Below are 18,274 nucleotides of genomic sequence, written 5' to 3' on the forward strand. Positions count from 1 at the left end.
AAGTTTGCGCTCGAATTGTTCCGACATTTGATTTTGGATAACATTGACAGCTCAAAGCTAAAGGCAACCTGAACTGCTTAGGTTTCTCAGTATGTTCACTTGGTAGACGGATGATTGATGCTTGCAGCTTGCGGATGGTTGATGCATATGCAATGTTCATTTGAAGATAACTCTTGGATTATAGTTTGGCTTGAAAGCAGTACCAAAGATTTATCTAGATGCAGAACAAGTTGTTTTACCTCTATGCTGTTGTAGGTTGTTTTTCATTGCTTCATACTTCCTCTGTTCCAAATTATTAATCACTTTAGTTTTGTCAGAAGTCAAACCTCTCTAACTTTAACCAAATTTATAGAAAAATATGTTAATTTCTTCGATATGAAGCAAATACACTATCAATATTCGTGGGATTTAGATGAAACTAATTCGGAGTTATAGAGATGTTAGTACTTTTTTCTATAAACTTGGTCAAAGTTAGACAAGTTTGACTTAGGACAAAGCTAAAGAAACTAATAATTTGGAACCGAGGGAGTAAAAAAAAAAAGGGTAACTTCTAGATGATCAATGATAAAAGCAAATATCGGGCTCTTGCACAGCTTAGCACCTAAAATAATTTCTTGCTGGACCAGACCTTGTCTTTATGTGTACTTGAAAACAGAATTGGTCTTTATATTGGTCATTGACAAGATGTGGGCTCGGGATAATTCATGCATACCAAGAGTTTAAACACTTAACATTTGTCATATACTCATATCTGCAGTCCAACATGAAAGGCTTTGATGTTGTTGCTGTAGTCCAACATGATTATTGCACATCTTCAGGGCTAACTCAAGTGCTTTCTGTAACCAAAATACACAGGCATTGCCTTCACGGATGTGTGTGCTGAAGATATTTCTTCTTCAATGTGCTTATATGTGGACTGGAACCAAACTGCTGAGTCTCTGTCTGTTGGATTATCAGATGGCTCACTGTCTGTGGTGTCTGTGAGAGAGGACCGATTAGAGATATCAGAACAGTGGGCGGCACATCAATTCGAAGTCTGGACATGTTATTTTGATCGTACAAGGCCACACTTACTGTACAGTGGATCGGACGACTGCTGTTTCAGTTCCTGGGACTTGAGAGAAAGCCCATCGAACATTGTTTTCCAAAATAAAAAGTCTCATAATATGGGTGTCTGTTGTTTTGCTCAGAATCCATTTGACGGGAACATGCTACTTACTGGAAGTTATGATGAATTTCTCAGAGTTTGGGACATGAGATTGATGGCAAAACCTGTTAACGAGAAATCGATAAATCTAGGAGGTGGTGTCTGGAGGATGAAGTATCATCCTAGTATTGCAGATGTTGTATTGGCTGCATGCATGCACAATGGGTTTGCCATTGTTAAAGTAGGTTCTGGAGATGCTACGGTAATGGAAACATATTGCAAGCATGAGTCCTTAGCATACGGTGCGGATTGGCAGAAAAATGAAGAAGCAGAACAGAATGGAAATTCTTCAGTTGTTGCTACTTGTTCATTTTATGACCGCCTTATCCGTGTGTGGCAACCAGAGAACCTATCTGAGCTTTAAGTAAAAGCTTCATTGTGCTCAATTCAACTACACCATGAAGCTATTTCCTGAATGAACCAATAACATTTCATTCAGGTAGCTCTTTGAACTTATGCTTGCTTATTGTAGTCATGAGCTTACATTATGTGTTTTTTCAACTAGGCTCATTGATATTAGCATCGATTGCCAGCTTCCTCACTGCAAAACCTTGAAGTCTTGATGCTAATCGATGGTAAACTATCTTCAATTTTGGTTTGTGTTGGTCTAGATATCGGAGAAAGGTACTTGACTGGACTCTGGTCCAACGGGCTCAGTTACATCTGTGTTTTTTATCCTGCTTACGACTAAGAAGTGAAATGCTCATTGCATTACAACAAGTGTATTCATGCTCAAGAGAACAGAAATGGCAGTCTCTAAATGCTTGTCAGTACAAACAGACACAGTTTTTATGGTTGGCAACCAATGTAACATCATGAATGCTCTCTCTGTATGGTACAAGTTTTTCAAACTTGTGATGTGGATCACCTTAGTAGCTTAGTTTTTTCTTTTCTTGTTATCTGTAGACACGGCCATTCCTTGCAGCTCTGAATCTACTTATCATTTCCGAAAATAGCATTTGAAATGAAAGAAAATTAGCAACGGCTGTGGTTTGAAAAAAAATGAATTATCTTGAACATTCTGTACCAGCAAAAACGAACCAGTTTACCAGTTTGTGCACAAACATGAAACATCACCTACAAAATAGGAGATTGCACCACATCAGATGTAGATTTCTAATATTACAAATTTAGAACTAAATTTAAGCTATGAATCTATTCACTTCTGTCATTCAGTGTATTGAATAGATAGCAAGCCTAAAAACAACTTGCGCTAGCTGCATAAGTTTTGCTGGTATGATTAGCTCTCTTAGCTGGAAGTGCAGTGGATATGTTTAACTGACCTTCAGTCAAGCTTTATAATGTTTTCCTTGATTTTTCAACTTTCTTTTTTCTTCAACTGCATTTGACTGAGACTGGCAACTTGAGTTAAATATGGACTTTGGTGTCTAGTGCCTACATTGGATGGTTTTGAAATCAACAATGTTCATATTCAGTTACTAGTGGTAAGGTAACCAGTCGCTAGTGGCAGGGACTTGGAACGTTGGTCCTTTTCACTCATTGAGTGCATTTCTGAGAGGTTACTCACTATCTTCAAACCTCAGCCATCTATTAAAAGGAGCCATAGTTCAGAAATCCTGTTAGTGGTCCACTTGTGCTCAGCAATTAAATTCCACTTTGGTGGCACGCCACAATAGGTGGTAGTGATTTCCTCTCAGTCCTAGTGGAAACAGTCATCCACTAACTACATGTAGACGGTCTTTTAAATTTATTTCTGTATATTTAAGGATGTTTAATTGAGACTCAAGAGTGTTACTTACATGAAACCGAGATGTTGTCAACTTTAATAGCTTCGTATCAGGAGCTGATTTAAGTAGATGGAGGGCCATTCTACTTTACACTTCAAAATTAGGAAGTGCAATGCTTTGGATAAGCATGAGCTAGTGGCTGACCAGGAAGGCCACATTGCTCTAGCTCTACGTTGTTAAAAGTAGTAGCTCTAAAGGCGGAAAGTGCTCTTTTAACTTTTGTAAAGGCAACATTTCCCCCCTATTGTTTGTCAGTAGATTTAGTTCTATATCACTTGTTGAATATCATTTGTTGATAAGTTTTTACTTCATGACACTTAAGTACCAGGTTAGTGAGGGACTTACATGTACATAACTGAAAACTTGTTACTACCTGCTGTTTGGGAAAACTGAAAGTACAAAAACCAATGAAACAATGAATAAAAATCAAATGGCAGAGATGATAAGGTACATTTTATACGTTGTAAAAGAGGTATTCAATAGTTGTACTAATATGCCCTCAGAACTGGAGGTGGATTGCACTACATCGTTATTGTTTGCAGACGTCCAGCTTATTATATGTTAGGTTATGCATTGTTCTCTTGAGTAAAATACTTCTGGATAACATTAGGTTTGCAAGTGGAATGGGAATTTATCTGGAGAAGGAATGTAGTTAGAATTGACATGTGCTGAGGCAAGAACAGCACTGGTGTGAGTTCCAGCAAACGAGCACTCAAAACAGTAAACTTTGGTTTAACTTTTATTGTCCTTTCTCCACTAAAACATGCTGCGCTGGCCAATATAAAATGTCACCATGCAGATTCTCAGTTCTTGCAATATATTTAGCTGGACAATCACCTGCAGACATCATCAACCTCACCAGGGTATATAAAGTAGCCCTCTCCCCTTCCCCTTGTTCACATCCCCCATAGACCATGGATGATGCATGGCTTGAGCATCTACATGGTTCTTGAGAGTAAAGCAGAATGAGGATGGAGGGTGAAAGTTGAGCTCCTCCTCAAGATGCATTCAGTTTTGTGGTGCCTTTCCTGATCTCCCTGGTGGTCAGCTAAGGTACGCATAAACCGGCAAGTCACAAGACGGCAATGGCGAACTCCATCTGGATTATGGAGTCCTCCTGTTTTTCTTTTATTATCTCTAATTGTGTCCGGCGGAAGCCAAATAATCTTAAGTATTCGTGTATGTGATGGATCCGTATATACATTACGGAGCCAATGTTTGTCTCATGTGTACTCCAGAAACATGTTACTATGAATGAATGATATGGCAATACTTTGTTGCTCATAGTTATCTTTGCATGTCTTTGAATCCCCTCACTGCAGGCTGCCTACAGCTTATTTTTCTCTTGTTTTCCAACATATTTGTTTATGCTGGGAGTGGAAAATGAGCATGTTTTGTTTTGATTCTTCTTGTTCAGATATGTTGATGGTATATCGGTCTGTGCTGCAACTAGACATTCCTACTTTTTATTTGTATTTTGTTATTATGTTGTTTCAAATTATTTTAGCACATGTTGTTATTGCTTTTGCTTGTAAATTGTAAAGTTATACATACATTACTACCAAGGGAGAATATCTTCTGGTTGATATAAAGAAACTATTATCTGAAATATGATGGCAAGAAGATTATAAGCAAGCAAGGTTGAGAAGTACTTTCCCCTTTGGCCTGTCTGAGACTGAGAGAGATGACCTATCATACCTGTATTTTACTTCCTTCTAAAAGTAGGAGCCTTAGCCCTTTGTTCTAGTGCTCTTGAAACCAGCTGCTCTAGTCAAATAGCTGGAAAACTTGCCAAAAAGAAAGCTGGAATACCTTATCTGCTGCTAGTCAAATTCATGCAAAGAAGCTAATGTGAAGATAATCCTGCGGTACGATACCCAACTTCCAGTATCTATTTGACATGTTACATCAGTTATTGAGGTCTCGTGTACATCAGTACACGAACTACTGAAAAAATTCTTAAAAAAAATCCCACTTCTGATGATTATTTTGTCCTAGTAATGGGTCTACCGCAAACGCAAGATTTGCAATTCTATCCAATTATAACTACAGATCCGGAGCCTCATGAATCATCTGTAATTGTTTTCTCTGCATTTGCATGTAAAGAGATGAAGTCTAATGTTTGTAATCATCATCTCACAACTTCTGCATTTGCATGTAAAGAGATGAAGCCTAATGTTTGTAATCATCATCTCACAACTTCCATGAACCTTTGCCTGCCTGGAGCAGCGAAGCATACAGTAGTTCGTTCCACGTATCTGGCACGCCAGGCAAGCACCAGTGGCTGCAGTCCTGCTTTTTCACCGCTGCCATCCGTTCCTCCTCCGTTTCATACCATGTTCGGTACACTGATGGATGGCCATCTTTTCGGTAATCAGTGAGTGTGCTGATGTTGAGGTATATCACGGGAGTTTTCATCTGCCTCAGGACCTGCTCTACGATTACCATCTTCTCAGGGTACTCAGTAAGGTATGTCTGATTGAAGATTGGCTCTGTCTCCCTATGGCATCTCCCTCCTGAATTCCACTGCCCTCCCCTGTGGCAAAAATTTATCATTGTCAGACGAGAAGAAGATACGGTACCAACAATCTGCCAGTGTAATGGCTATTTCTTACCTGAAATGTGATAGTGAATATCCTCTGAATACAACCTGAGTTCTTCTCGAATCAATGTTCTTGTCGACCCATCTAGCCCAGGTGGTCAGAGCTCTCTTGTATGCATCCAAAACCTCAAGGCTGCGATACACATGGTTGCCCTCTTGGTAATAGTTCAACCTGTGGACAAGCAAGTACTTCATCAATGGTTGAATGATGGAAACTAATTGATGGTGTTCAGTTCAGAAAGTAGTGTGATGTACCCTCTTGATGTTTTGTAGTGAGTCCACCAGTGACCGGTGTTGAAGACGACGATGTCCGCAGTCTGGTACGCCGGAGTCGTCGCATCTAGCTCGTCCAGTTTCAGCTTCGCGTCTTCAGTACCATTGATACCCTCACGGATCATCTCCTTGACGAGGAATATTGATCTTATGAAATCAACCGAGCAATTGTACTCCTGCAATGAAGTAACATTGAGTCAAACAACTGACGAGATTCACAGTTCTCATGTAGTGAGCAAAACTCTTTACCGTGAATCTGAAGGAGTAGTATCCTCTGGTCTTGAACTGGTTCTTCCCTGATGCCTCGTACACGTTCCTCTTGTCCCTGACGCCATGGCGAAGGATGCAGACCAGTGACTCCCACATGTTCCGGTTCAGTGAGTCGCCGACAAATATGATCCTCTGCCCCCTCAGCCTCTCCAGGAATCCAGTCGCGTTCAGCCTGGAGCAAGAAGGCGACGAGAAATCTCTTAAGATTGTAGAAAGAACACAATCTCCTCTAGATATCACATAAACTTCTGTTAAGAACCTCAGTTTAGAAATGTCACGTACCTGGGAATGTCGCAGCCCTGCGGCTGCCACCGCCACTTGAGGTAGTCGCTGTCCGGCCGGCCGTTCTTGTGGCAGTTGAAGTCGTCGTCGATGAGCGCGCACGACTTGGGCGGGTAGAACCCGTAGCTCTCGTCCCTCACCCACCTCCCGTTGAACACGTCGCACCTGGCGAAGGAAACCAGGTCCTGCACGCCCGACGTCCATACGATCCGGGTGTTGCCGGCGCCGGCGACGCCCATGCTGGCGTTCGCGCCCGCGACCACGCCGCCGTTCCCTGGCCCGACGACCATGCTGGTGTTCACGCCGGCCATGTCGTTGCCTGGCCCGACGGCCATGTTTGCTTTGGCGCCAGCCGTCTCGCCGTCGCTCTGCTCGGCAACGAGATCTTGCGCCGGGAGGACGACCTCCTTCCGTCGCCTCGGGTGCCTGCGCCGCACGACTCTCCTGGGCCTATGCCTGTCCACCTTCCACTCCGGCCATGATGGCAGAGCCCCTTGGCGTGCCGAGCTTTGCACGTTGTCGACGGCGGCGTTCTCGGTTACCTCTTCTCGGCTCGAAGTCCCGGCGTCAATTGAGTTGCCGGTGGCGACGTCAGTGTTCCTCGCTATCTGACCGGGAGCACCGACGACGGAGTTGTTGGAAGAACTGGCTCCGTCTGTCTCTGTCCTTCGCCATCGCAGCATCGCCGTTGCGGTTTCGACTTGGGGCTCTTCTTCTCTGGTGCCGTTACCGGCGGGTTCGGTATCGGAACCGACGGTGGCGTTCCCGGCGCCCTGCAGGGGAGGACCCTGCGCGTTGGCCGTCTGCCCGGATACCGATGTCGCTTGCCCCGAGCCGACTTCCGACGCCGACGCCGACGAGTGCCCCACTGCGCTGCTCTGCACGCGACGCGACGCCGCCGTTGCGTTGCGCGCGTCGCTCTGGTCATCGTCAGCAGCGCCGCCCGCAGTCACTGCAGGAGGAATAATGGGAGGGTGGGGAAGAAGCGATTTCCTCGGCGACGTCGTGGACGTGTTCGACGACAGCCACGACAGGAGAATCCCGGACGACGACGAGGACGACGAGGAGGCGGCGGCCGGGGAGGGGAAGGAGTCGCCAGCGGCCGGCCCGCTGGTGACGGAGACGTAGAAGAAGCCGAGCGCGAGCGCGAGCACGGCGGAGAAGCAGCCCACCACCACCGCCTTGCTACTCACGTGGCCGACGCCGTACTTGCCGCCCCGCTTGTAGCTGGCGAGGGAAGACGAGGAGGAGGACGGGGAGTGGAGGCCCTGCACGTGCACCTGCAGGGACCCGCTGCTGCCACTGCCGCCGCCGCCTGCTCGGTCCAGCATCGACAGCCACGCCTTCTTCCACCCTGGCATTGCTTGGTACGCGGCGATCGGCGCGACTGACCGTTCTCGGCGAAGGAGAGATTGGCGAGGCCGGAACGAAGGAGACGAGCAGTTTGTCCAAGCAACCGCATGTAACTAACAGTCAACAGAAGTGAAGGGATCAACTGAACCCAGCCGGATGGATCGGATCTCGACTCCTCCTCCTCAGAGCATGGCGGCGTCCAGGTGGCGAGAAGGACTAGGACGCCGGCGGGAGTAGGCAGGGAGGTGCAGTTGCAGTCAAAGGACGCGTGGATCCGGATCGAGGCCCGTTCGGGCATGCAGTTTTGAAGTTGAAGTTGGGAACATGCATACTGAAGAGATCGAGAGATGGAGAGACGAGAGCGCCTTACTGAATTTTGTGGCCTAAATATGCCAAATTTGCGTTTAAAATGCGTTGTTTGATTTTGTGACCTGGCCAACTTTTTGTGCAATTTAGTGAAACAAAGTGTTTGGATCACAACCAGACCAAGTTATTGCCAAAAAATAGGGAAAAGCTAACCAACACTCGAGCGTTTCAGCTACGTCCAGCACCCGATTTTTACTCCATGCACATGCTCAGGCAGCAGTAGCAAGGAGCTTCTTCTTCCCCAATTCCGGCGACAACTCCGGCGAGTCTAGGGTTAGGGGTTCGGGTTTTCGGGGCTGGGGGTTCCTTGCCGGTGAGTGGTGGCGGCCCTAGAGGAAAAGCCGCCGGCGGTAGGCCGGACCGGCGGAGGTGGCGGGCGCGGGGGCGGCGAGGCACGGCGGCGGTGGCGCCGCCGGACGGGCGGTGGAGGACATCCGGTGGGTGGGGCAAGGGCGGGGGCGATGGCTGCGACGATGGCGGCGGCGGGAGGCGGCAGCGGGGCGGGCAGGGAGGCGGCTGCCGCGGGCGCGGTAGGGTGTCGCCGGAGCTCCGTGCCGCCGCCGGCACGGAGCTAGGCGGTGGCACGCGGAGGCGGCGGTGGAGGCAAGGGAGCTCGGAGGAGAAAGAGGTGCGGTCTCTTCTTGCTGCTGCTGGAGAAAGGAGGACCGGCTGGTGCTTGCTGGAGGAGGAAGATGAAGAAAAGCCGTTGGATGTGCATCTAACGGCTAAAAAAAAATCGTGTGTTGCTCATAGAACACCAGAGTGCACTATAAACAAGCCCAAAAAATATGAGTAAGAATTATGAAACGTGGAACCTGCATATCATTAATTTTTTAGAACTGAAACGTGGCAAACATGGATCGCCAATTTGTAAATTTGATCTGGCATGTTGGTAGAAAGAACCAAACACGAGCATAATACCTGATTTTGAATTGAGCGAAGAAGAACAAGTATTAGGCACGAATATAAGACCTTGAGGACTCACCTCTTCCCTTAACATGGCCGTAATGTTTGGAGAGCCTTTTGCACATCTATTTGGCACTTTCAACTCAGATTTGACAATTTGGACTACTAGTTGTCGAAACTTCCGTGTCAATTTTTGAACTTAGAATTGCATGTCAACATTTTTGAACTAAAGAAAGAACAAGTTCGACTTAAGTTTTGGCACTTTAAACTTCAAAATAGAGGTTAAATTTAACTTTTATTTGGATCTTTTAATTGCAATTTGAAAGAAAACTTGTAGCTCGAATGAAGATCCATCCACACTTCGGTCGTTAGAATAGGTCCATTCATAAATCTTCGGCCCCAGCCCAATCGAGCGTAGCACGGGCCTACGCAGCCCAGGGCCCCACCGTCGGTCTCTAGGGTTTCAACCCATTGACGAATCCCAGCCGTTTAATCCCCCAAACTCCCGCATCCAGATTGCCCAATCTAACGGCAGCTCCTATAAGACACGCCCCATCTCCCACCTTTCCTTCTGACCCCGCCGCCTTCGCTCTCTCCGTTTCCGGAAGCTTCCTCCTCCCGTGCGCCATGGCCGGCGGCAACCTTTTCGGGCGGGCGCTGAGCTACGTCGTCAACGAGTTCCTCGTCGAGGGCCTCGCCAACAAGTGAGCACGCCTCCCTCTCCGCCCTCCCCCGTCCCTGCCCTATCCTTAGATCCATCTACCGTCGCCTCGCGCGATTCCGATTTTGATGTTGGTTTGACTCGATTTGATGCGAGTCGTTGCGCTTCGTCATCTGGTCCTTGGGAGGATCGGTTTCCCCGATCGGTTCCCAACGGACTCGTTCCCTTGAAGCCACATAATCCCGTTGTATCTTGGGCCGACCCTTTTCTCGTGTGCCCTCGGAGATTCACCATGAACAGGGCACCGCTCGGCTCTTACATACATGACTTTGTTAGAACATAGTTTCGAGCTGTCGATACTCGTTTTTCCTGGATTGCTCTTGATTTGTGTCCACGATGGCGATGAGCCCTAACAGACATCTGCCGATTCTCTTGATGCAAATAATCTAATGGACCTAGCTGCAGTTTTTGTTTAAATTGCGCTGTTTTCTGCTGTTGATGTTGCTTTTTGAATTATGCCATGACGATGATGAGCCCTAACAGACCTGTAATGATTCTTGCGGTTATGATCGCTTGGTACATAGAACATCTAAGGGACTGAGTCACAGATTTGTTTAGTTCCCGGGTAGGATGCTGAGACCTATTTGAGGGTTTATATAGTACAGCTGGTTAATTTATATGGCTTTAGTTTGTCAACTATAATAGAATGAAATTTGGGCCTGATGCCATGACTCCAGTTTTCAAATGTTGATAGGAACCTTCTCTGTCTGTCTGCGGAGCCGGTCTCTGTGCTTATATACTCTATTATATTTTAGTTAATTTTGTATTTTCAACTCATGGTGATGATGATAAAGCTAAGGCTTGTTTCTCAACATTCGCAGTAGCTGCCCAAGAGCTTTCGCCCTGCCAGGCTTGAGAGCTAATGCTGTTAAATCCTTCCTTGGATGTCTGAACCATGATAATGTTCCTGCATAATTTATTTTCCTGCTTTTGATTATGGGTCTTGTTTTTTCAACTCATGGTGATGATGATAAAGCTAAGGCTTGTTTCTCAACATTCGCAGTAGCCGCCCAAGAGCTCTCGCCCTGCCAGGCTTGAGAGCTAATGCTGTTAAATCCTTCCTTGGATGTCTGAACCATGATTATTTTCCTGTAAAACTTATTTTCCTGCTTTTGATTATGGGTCTTTTTCGTGGTGACAATTAACTTTGGCATGATGTGTCACTGATAACAACAGTGATGAGTCCTTATGTTTAGGGTACTGATGAGCAGATTATGTTTCTAATGGTTAGATTCACAGTGATGTTTGTGATAACAGTGATGAGTCCTTACACAGTTACAGACCTGTGATGATTCTTGCGGGAATGATCGCTTGATTCAAAGAACATCTAAGGGACTGAGTTGTCATGAATTAGTATATGCTTGATTCTTTTAATGGTATATTTATTTGCTAGGGCCACTTCTCTTGGTTCAATTCCTGTGCTATGGTTTTATTATGTTCTGCTTCTCTTGGTTCATGCTCATGAGCTGTTTTTGGTTCCTGAGCTTTGGAAGGTGAAGCAAAAATCTCAATGGTTCCTCTCGCTATCCGGGGCAGAATTTCTTTTGATGCTGCTGGACGTCGAGGAACTATATTCTACTAGTCTGTCTCTTAAAATACTCCGTTCATCCCAAATTATAGGTTGTTTTGACTTTTCTAGATGCATAGATATTATTATGCATTTAGACATAGGGTATATCTTAGTGCATAATAAAGTATATGGATCTTAAAAAGCCAAAATGACCTATAATTTGGGACGGAGGGAGTGATGTACTTTCTGTTTTGGTTGTACTGGTACATTTTTCATGGTTGCAATTTGCTGTGTTTTGTGGGGTGCTTGTTTGGTTACTGATTGTTCTTACAGTCAGACGTCATATTTTGCAGCCGTGCATTCCAGAGGTTCGCTGTGAAGACCAACAGAACTCTTGAGAGCCTATCGTCTAAAGGTAATGTTCTCAACCAGTCCAGACTTAATCCTCCCCTTTTTTTTCTCACTCGACCAAAGTACCGTGGAATGTCAACTGATGACTTGGTTTTGTTGCCATTCTAAATCTGACCATCGAAGTGCTAGTTTCATCTTGTTTTGTTATCTGAGTGTTATGTTCTTATAAACTGATGAGCTTCTCTCCTTTTCAGCTAAGGAAGTGAGGGAGGAGCTATCGGAGCAACTGAAGGAAGCTCGTGGTCAGGACGATGTAAGTGATATAGAAATAATTTCCTGGTGGCCTATTATGTTCAAAAGTGCAGTATCATTTCGTGCTATCATTTGCTAGTTTTTAGTGCTATGTCTGACCAGAGATCTCTGTTTGCAGCACTTCAGGCGGTGAAGCTGGTTCGCACATTGGTTCACCAAGATGATGCTGACCGTGCAATCTTTTGCTGTAGTTTTCCTAGTACCTGTCTGGGTCCTATTTATTGATGTCATTCCATTGATGGAGCCGTTCTCTGGTATCCTATTTTGGATGTCACTCAATTGAAGGAACCTTTGTATAGTATCTTCAGTTTCTACGCACCTGAGTATCAGACGCAGAGCAGTTGATGTTCATGTCCCTTCTCTCTTGTGCTGTGAAATGGAACACAAACCACTGGCAACCAGCATTAGTGTACTGTTAATAAGATATATTGGTGTTGATTATCTTACTTTGTATGTGGATTTGTTCCGGCTGGTCTTGGATCAACATGGTCCTATATGATATTTATCCTGTATAAAAATGTTACGATTATGTTGGAATGTTACCATTTTCAGAGCGTTTGTGTAGAAATGATTCTGTCTGAACTGCTTCGACTGTGGTCTGTGTGGAGCAACCTCCAGTTCGATTTGTTGCTGAACCGCGGTTGTTTATCGTGTTGATGACGACTCGCGAACTGTCAGGGTAGGTAGACAACAGATAGGATAATTGCTGGCTCTTCCCATTTCATTTTAGATACCGAAATAGTGCGTGGCAGTGGTCAGCCACGCTTGATTTCAAACTGAAGGAGTTGCAAATTAATGCGAATTTGGTTAGGTTATCGCACGAACTGACGAAAATCAGCACGTCAACGAAATCCGGCTATCCGAACGACGCACCAACAGCAGGAGGCAACCGCACCGCGGCTCGTTTTCCTCCCCGCCGGCTCAACAAAAACCAACGCGACGCACGCCAGCCCGGCCGTCGCCACCCACGCCAGCGCCGCCCTTCACCTCACCGGCACGCCTCCCACGCGCCGCGTGCTCCTTTTCGCGCCCGGCTCGTGGGATGTGCCATCTGCTCCTGCCCCACCGCCTCCTCTCCTCCTCCCCCGCCATGGCTCGCGCTTCCGTCTCCGGCTCCGCCGCCGCGGCCAAAGCCCTGCTCCCCTTAAACCCCGCCCGCGGCGCCCGCCTCCCTTCCCTGCTCCCCACGGCGCGCCGCCTCCCTGTCCCCGGGGCCGGCCGCGTGTTCCGCGGCGCCTCGCTCCGGTGCTATGCCGCCGCCGCCGCGGTGGTGGCCGAGCAGGGCCGCATCAAGGTCCAGAACCCCATCGTCGAGATGGACGGTACGTTTGGTCCACTCCCTTCTCTCCCCTTCGTGCCGCGCGGGCGTAGGCGGTGGGGATGATGACTCTGCTGCTTTGCTTGTTTTGCTTTCAGGGGATGAGATGACGCGGGTCATATGGAGTATGATAAAGGATAAGGTCTGTGGAATTCCTATGTTGTTTTCTGCTGTTATCGATCACTAGTAAATTGTAGTTTTGATCACTTGGTGGTTTGCTGATGCGAATTGGATGGGATGGAATTGGACCGTGTGCAGCTCATCTTCCCGTACCTGGAGCTGGATGTGAAGTACTATGATCTTGGGATTCTCAACAGGGACGCCACCAATGATGAGGTCACCGTCGAAAGTGCTGAGGCTACATTGAAGTAAGTCAATTAATTCCCTTATTTTCATCCTTGGGGTTTCAGTGGGACCGATGTGAAGCTAATTGTTGTTGGTACCTTAGTCTCCAAACCAGTTAGGAACAAGGGCCAAGGGCTTTTCATGGTGAATCTAATCTAGTAGCTGACTTGACAATTGTTTTTTCTTCATGCATATGCCATAATCGTGGATGTATTGTTCACTCTCACGTCAGAGATGATTAAACACTAACGTTAAGGTGTTTGGTTTAATGTTCCGTATTTCCTTTTACCTGATGGTTTTCCGTGAAGAGTCTATCAAATAGCTATAGGGGGGTGCATTTTCTCAATGGCAGGACACACCTTTGCTTTTTGGCAATACTAAAGGTGCTTGAATGTTTTTAATTTCATCTTCATTGTGTAATGTAGGATTGGTATACTCATTTCTAGTTTACACATACTGGTGGTCTTATCAATCAACCAATCACTAATTCACTGTTGATTTGATTGACTATCAAGATTGTTAAACCGTTAACTCTTCCGCTGTTGTTCTGGTAACCATGCCTAACAACCTTAATATCCTGGAGCTGATCATAAAATTATAGTTCATCTCAGAATTATGCTGGACCGTCTTTTGAACTTCTACTTGGCTTTTGCGTGTCATGATGCCATTTTATGCATAAAATCATTTTGTACATTCTTGTTGCATATGTAAGATCTCCTTTTGTGCTCTCTACAGGTATAATGTAGCTGTTAAGTGCGCAACAATCACGCCTGGTAAGTCCCTTCAACTTTTACTTCCCATGTTCAATTATATAGTTGTGCGCTAAGGTGCATTTACTTAAATGCAGATGAGACAAGAGTCAAAGAGTTTAAACTCAAGTCTATGTGGCGGAGCCCAAACGGCACAATAAGAAATATTCTAAATGGTTTACTCTCTGCTCTTTCTGATTCTAGAAATGTTGTTTTAACATACTAGAAAATTATATGAAATATTCTATATCATGATAGCTAAACTCTGGCATTCTTTCTTTTAACAATTTCTCACTGTGGCATGCAGGGACTGTTTTTCGTGAACCCATCTTGTGTAAAAACATCCCACGTATACTGTCTGGTAAGTAGGTTACAGTATGACATGTTCAATACATCAATTAATGAAGTTGCCGAATTAATAAAATTGTGTTCTTTAGGCTGGAAGAAACCAATTTGCATAGGAAGGCACGCCTTTGGTGACCAGTATCGAGCAACTGATATGATTATTAATGGTCCAGGAAAGCTCAAGATGGTATTTGGTGAGCTCAATTTGACCACTATTTAGTTCTATTAAAAAAATCTGCTATGTCAATTTTCTCATCTTTCCCTTGTTGCTACTCAAAATCAGTGCCTGATGGGGCTGAGCCGGTGGAGCTGGATGTCTATGATTTTAAAGGACCTGGTGTGGCGTTATCGATGTATAACGTGGATGAGGTACGGTGGAACATCAATAGGACACTCTGCTATCTTCTCTTTTGAGTGCTATTCTAACTTCCTCTCACTTTTTAGTCTATTAGGGCTTTTGCTGAATCTTCTATGGCTATGGCACTTTCCAAAAAATGGCCTCTTTATCTCAGCACCAAGAACACAATCCTAAAAAAGTACGACGGAAGGTAGGAATTGCCATCCTTTGATCTTTGTAGTGCAATCCACATTATTGCCGTTATTAAACATTCTTTTGTCGCCTCAAGGACTACCACATACGGGTTCAGAGGGAGGCTAGAATGCCTTTCCATGTTTTGCATTCGATGGTACTTTGCCAAAAAAAAATGGTGATGTGCATCCCTGCATATATTAGCTGCTGAAGCTTCAATAACGATGAAGCTTTATCTTGGTACATGTACTAAAAAAATATGATGGCAGGTTGGAATTGCCATGCTTTGGCCTTTGTAGTATGTTTTCCCCTGATATTGTTCACAGTGTTATTATGCATTCCGTTACTGTCTCAAGGAGTACCAAGAACCTTTCTCTCTGATACTTCTATGAACGTAAATCAATGTACACATAATAAGTCTTATTCTCTTAAGTCTGTACTGTGAATGAGCAAACATTTTGTCTGACATGAGTGACCAGCAAGCATGTGCCTTCACAATTGTGCTACCATGGACCATTGTCTGTAGGCAAACGGATTATGGTTACAATCTTTCCCTCAGTTTACAGCTACTGCTGCATTTAAGTTTTATTGAATCTATCCGGAAGTTGCTCTTTGCCTAGCCTTTATGCAACCTACAGACTAGAGTCTGGGGGGAATTAGGGTTCAGACAGGGAGCAGAATAGTTTTCCATGATTTGTATTCTGATTGCTCCTTTTTTTGTTTGGTTGCCTTCTTATTCAATAAAACTAGTTAACTTACACTGCAGCTAATCGTGTTATACTAGACCAGTCCAATCTTGACACTTGCAAATTTGAAATGAATTGTAGATTCAAAGACATCTTCCAGGAGGTATATGAAGAGAACTGGAAGGAGAAGTTTGAGGAGAACTCAATATGGTTTGTTCTGATTTATCCAGATTTTGATTATGATAGTTTTTTCTCGAACAACAAACAACTTTACATGGTGCATGTAGGTATGAGCATCGGTTGATTGACGACATGGTAGCCTACGCTGTAAAAAGTGAGGGTGGGTACGTGTGGGCATGCAAAAATTATGATGGAGACGTGCAGAGCGATTTCCTGGCCCAAGGTTTGCACAAGTTTTCTCCTGTTGTTGAAAATTTGGATATAATGCTATTTTTTGAGATGATGTGCTTACAGAAACTGCATAGTGTAATATACTGGCCCAAGGTTTGTATGATTATTTTCCATGTTTCCAATTTCTTATCAATTTACTTTTCTTAATGAATGCTTGTTTCAGGTTTTGGATCGCTGGGTTTGATGACATCAGTGCTGGTACGTTGTGTTATCTTTTGCACCGCTGTCGAACCCATTGCATAAATTATTTTTGCACATTTGGATGAGCTGCATATTTTCACATTTAAGTAATGGGAATTGGGACTTAAACCGATGGCAAAAATGCCACAACCTTGTGAGTTAGACCACCAGGCTGCATAGATGTCACTAATCTGCTTTTATTATATTAGATCGCTAAATAGCATATTCTTTTCTACAGTTGTCTTCTGATGGGAAAACATTGGAGGCTGAGGCTGCTCATGGGACTGTCACAAGACATTTCAGGTTACATGAGAAGGGGCAGGAGACGAGTACCAACAGTATTGCCTCTATATTTGCTTGGACTCGTGGACTAGAACACAGGTAATCACTCTTGTTGGAGTAAATGATGAATTTTACACATATTCTGTTTGTGTTTGTTCATCTACTTTTGTACCTGCTAATTTTGTTTCTCAGATATGGTGTATCTGCTAATGTAATAACGGTATATTTGTCTGTTTAGGGCAAAGCTGGATAAAAATGATAGGCTGCTGGATTTTACACAGAAACTTGAATCTGCATGTATTGAAACTGTGGAATCTGGCAAAATGACGAAGGACCTTGCACTTCTTATCCATGGCCCCAAGTAAGCTGATTTACGTCTGTCTTCAGTATTTTCATGTTGTTGAGAACCTTAATGCTCCATGGATGATATCATTTTGTGTTGAAACTTATCAATATGGATATAAAAAGATAGTAGCATATTAAGGACCACTCATCAAATTAAATGATGACAGCTAGACTCTGTAAGCACCAATATTGTGTTATTGTGATGGCTAAAAGCTTTCAGGACCAAATACTTTTATTATTGATGATCCATATTGTCCAGTGCTTGTTCTTGAACATGATTTCGACCAAATCTTCTACATGATTGTGCTTAACTAGCTTCTGATATTTTCTTAACATGCTTCCATATGGTAGCCAATAATTGTGTCATCATGGCTACAGCTCTGTTTCTGAATTTCTAAGCAATAAAGACGAGTCTAATGAACTTGTAAGCTTGTATCGATGATTAAGCTGGGTAGGATCCTGCTATTTCCCCTGGTCTGAGACTGAAGAATCTTTTTTGTTCACAGCAGTTTGTTCTGTCGCTTGTTGTCTTTGCCGTGTTCTTTTACCTTAGCTGTTGTTTTCGTGGGCATGAATATTTTTCTGTTGCTAGGGTAACAAGGGAGTTCTACCTGAGCACCGAAGAGTTCATCAACGCTGTCGCTCAGCAGTTGCGAGGAAAGATTCAGGAACCAGCTGCGGTGCAATCCTGAGCTTGATGTCTGAAACCGAGTGAGCCATGTTCACTGTGAATTAGTTCATTGACGCTGTCGCTCAGCAACTGCTAGGGAAGATTCAGACATCAGCTGCGGTGTAATCTTGAGCTTGAAGTCTGAAACCGAGTGAGACAGTTTCACTGTGCATTCGGCGCGCATTTTGATCGGGGTGACGAGATGGATCTCAGAAACAAAATTTCTTTTTTTTTGCGGTTATTATACAAACATTTCATGGCTTGGTAAATAATGGTCCAAAGATCAACGAATTCAAAGCAACATTGAACACAACATGTTGCTAGTTTAGCCGTCCAGTATGTTTTTTTTTCCATTTTCCAGAATTTTATCTGACCATACTTGCATGAGCATGAGCTTTGAGTTTGGTGCTCTTCTGAATACGCGCTTGAGTTGCAAGGTGTACAATCTAGATCCAAGTACATATGTTCCGAATATACGGCAAACAGCTAGTACTACTACCATTTCATTGCCAG

At 44.5% G+C, this 18,274-nt stretch overlaps 3 protein-coding genes across 3 annotated transcripts in view; 2 read left to right on the forward strand and 1 right to left on the reverse strand.

Moving 5' to 3' along the window:
- The window catches only part of LOC101762918 (diphthine methyltransferase homolog), a 4,631-nt gene extending 392 nt beyond the window's left edge, over positions 1-4,239 (forward strand). Inside the window, 1 exon segment of the mRNA XM_022828534.1 lies at positions 852-4,239. Coding sequence (XP_022684269.1) covers positions 852-1,571 — 720 coding nt within the window. The 3' untranslated portion in view covers positions 1,572-4,239.
- A 152-nt stretch (positions 4,240-4,391) lies between these two features.
- LOC101771038 (protein trichome birefringence-like 2) lies at positions 4,392-7,743 on the reverse strand. The gene is made up of 5 exons (XM_014805492.2): positions 6,383-7,743; positions 6,080-6,272; positions 5,813-6,006; positions 5,571-5,729; positions 4,392-5,491 (listed from the first exon to the last, which is right to left on the reverse strand). Exons 1-5 carry the CDS (start codon positions 7,741-7,743, stop codon positions 5,149-5,151), a joined length of 2,250 nt encoding a protein of 749 aa, XP_014660978.1. The 3' UTR covers positions 4,392-5,148.
- A 5,035-nt stretch (positions 7,744-12,778) lies between these two features.
- LOC101764125 (isocitrate dehydrogenase [NADP]) lies at positions 12,779-18,203 on the forward strand. The gene is made up of 15 exons (XM_004976114.4): positions 12,779-13,223; positions 13,318-13,361; positions 13,478-13,587; positions 14,300-14,337; positions 14,412-14,489; positions 14,621-14,674; positions 14,751-14,852; positions 14,942-15,027; positions 15,103-15,206; positions 16,015-16,083; positions 16,161-16,276; positions 16,448-16,482; positions 16,703-16,845; positions 16,985-17,107; positions 17,684-18,203. The coding sequence occupies exons 1-15, from the start codon at positions 12,944-12,946 to the stop codon at positions 17,781-17,783; spliced, it is 1,482 nt and encodes a 493-aa protein (XP_004976171.1). The 5' UTR covers positions 12,779-12,943; the 3' UTR covers positions 17,784-18,203.
- The last annotated feature ends 71 nt before the right edge of the window (positions 18,204-18,274 follow it).

The sequence above is a fragment of the Setaria italica genome, chromosome VII (genome assembly GCF_000263155.2).
Source record: "Setaria italica strain Yugu1 chromosome VII, Setaria_italica_v2.0, whole genome shotgun sequence".
NCBI classification, from domain to species: domain Eukaryota; kingdom Viridiplantae; phylum Streptophyta; class Magnoliopsida; order Poales; family Poaceae; genus Setaria; species Setaria italica.